Source organism: Nannospalax galili, unplaced genomic scaffold (assembly GCF_000622305.1).
Source record: "Nannospalax galili isolate Female #2095 unplaced genomic scaffold, S.galili_v1.0 scaffold1674, whole genome shotgun sequence".
In the NCBI taxonomy this organism is placed as follows: Eukaryota; Metazoa; Chordata; class Mammalia; order Rodentia; family Spalacidae; genus Nannospalax; species Nannospalax galili.
In genome coordinates, this window is record NW_008334667.1 from 33,676 (window position 1) to 35,922 (window position 2,247).

The 2,247-nt window shown below is 43.4% G+C and overlaps 1 protein-coding gene across 1 annotated transcript in view; it reads right to left on the reverse strand.

Moving 5' to 3' along the window:
* The window catches only part of LOC103731133 (lamin tail domain-containing protein 1-like), a 32,102-nt gene that overhangs the window by 9,109 nt on the left and 20,746 nt on the right, over positions 1–2,247 (reverse strand). Inside the window, 2 exon segments of the mRNA XM_008829450.3 lie at positions 1,184–1,254; positions 1,257–1,316. Coding sequence (XP_008827672.1) covers positions 1,184–1,254; positions 1,257–1,316 — 131 coding nt within the window.

Sequence of the window (2,247 nt, forward strand, 5' to 3'; positions counted from 1 at the left end):
ATGGGTCTGTCTGTTTCACCCAGCATGCTGAGAGGAGTGGGATTTTCAAGGAACGTCTTTCTTGCAATTGCAGAGTGTGTGGTTTAGTCTAACTTAGGTGGGAATGGAGGTTAACTTTTTTTTTTTAAGCTGACGTCTCTTTTCAGCTTGCTTAACAGAAATATTTTCTAGTTGAATGAAACAATGCTTATGGCTTGAACATAGTTGAGTTCTTCCAATGGGATGTGACCCAAGGGTTGGGTGGGAAGTTTTAGATGGGGTTTGAATAGGTAGCATTTAATAGATGGTATGGTTTGAGTCTGAAATATTACCCAGACATGTGGTTTGACCACTTGGTCACCATTTGATGGTGTTATTTGAGAGGTTGTTGAAACTTTCACAAGTGCTACCTGGCTAGAGGAAGTAGGAATACGTATCTTAGGCTATTTCAGTGGCCCCCTGAAAGATCTCTCTGCTTCCTGTTCCCCATGATGCAAGCAGTTCTCTTGTCACAAGATTCCACTGCCATGACATAAAAATACTAGGGAGAATTACGGAAAGCCATTTCTAATGTATTTAATTTTACTGTGAATAAGACAGTCATTTCAGATTAAGACTGTACACCTTTCAGTAGAGCATGGGACCCCAAGAGGGGAAATCAAGTCTTTGTTTTAAATTCCCAGTGCTTAGTTCAGCCTAAAGATTAGGTAAGAATCTCAGCAAATATTTTGGGATGCACAGGCGACCAGAGAAGGCTGTGTGTGGGGCTTTCCTTACCCTTTGCTTCCAGATAGCTTCAGAAATAAAATGTGAGCCACACACAGTGGTGCACGCCTTTAATCCTAGCACTCAGGAGGTGGAGGGAAGCGTATCTCTGTGAGACAGAGGGCAGCCTGGTCTACATAGTGAGTTCCAGGTAAGCTGGGGCTAGAGGGAGACCCTGTTTCCTCAAACCCCCAAAGAATAAAACACAAATAAAATCTACCCTTAATTCTGAGATCTGCAGTAACTTTCAAGACACAGGGTATGACAATTCCTGCTGGCCAGTGGCAAGCACACAGAGGGAGTGCTATTGGTCTAGCTGGAGCCATGGTGTCCAGATGGCCAAGGTTTTCAGAAGAGAACACTAGCCAAGAGGGCTGATGGATGAGGCACAGAGGTGGGCTGGCAGCCCCATAACGGTTGTTGAGAACCAGATACGTACCTCGCCGTTGGGTTTGCCCAGGATGGTTGTGCAGTCTGGACTCCACCGGAATCTGCTCTGCTCTTCCCAAAGTCTGTTGGTGGCTGTGGCTTCACATCTGAGGCTGTAGCCCACACCTTTGAAAAAGCAATTGCTGTTGGCAAACACCACTGAGGATCAACATGGGTTTATAAATGTCATAATGTTATTGCGATTCATCTTTCCGAACAGATGGGGGTTCAGTGCCATTAAAGAGGGTTGGGGAGGGTCTCACTGTATTTACCTGAGCTGGGCTTGAATTCTTGGGTTCATATGATCCTTCTGCCTCTGCCTCCTGAGTACCTGGCATTATAAAGGTATGTATGCTCCTAAGCCTGGCTTCAGATGACCTTTTAAACTATACTGTAATATCAAAAGGACTGAACATGGTTTAAACAGCTGTCCAACCTAGTCTGTGGGCTACAGGTGATTGAGAATAGCTTTGGTTACAGCCAACTCCAAATCATAACCTACTTAAAACATGATAGTTTTTAAAAACTTTATTACATTGTTCTTGAATGTGAACTTTGTAGATGATAAAGTCTTGTCTCAACATTACCCAAAATAAATCTATGTTTGGGGCTGGAGAGATGCCACAGTGGTTAAGAGCACTGGCTACTCTTGCAGAGGACCTGGGTTCAGTTCCCAGCACCCACAAGGCAACTAAGAGCTGTCTGGAGCTTCCGTTCTAGGGGATCTGACACCCTCTTCTGGCCTCTGCAGGCATTGCAAGATGGGTGCACTCACACACATGCGGACAATATACTCATACACATAAAATAGAAATAAAATAAAAAAATAAATGCATGTTTGCTCGCTCAACCTCTAGCCATGGATTGGACACTGCTGGTTGAAAGGGGAACACAAGAGAGCGGATCATCTACTTGGTACCTGTTTTCTGAGCAAAACAATCTTTTGTTTGTGTTTTAAGAATGCCAACATCTCAGTGTTAGTAGCAAAAACAATGAGTCTTTCTGCAAGGAACAATATATCCTAAAATGAAATGGAGATCTTTTTTAAGGGTTAAAAACTCATCCAATTTTATG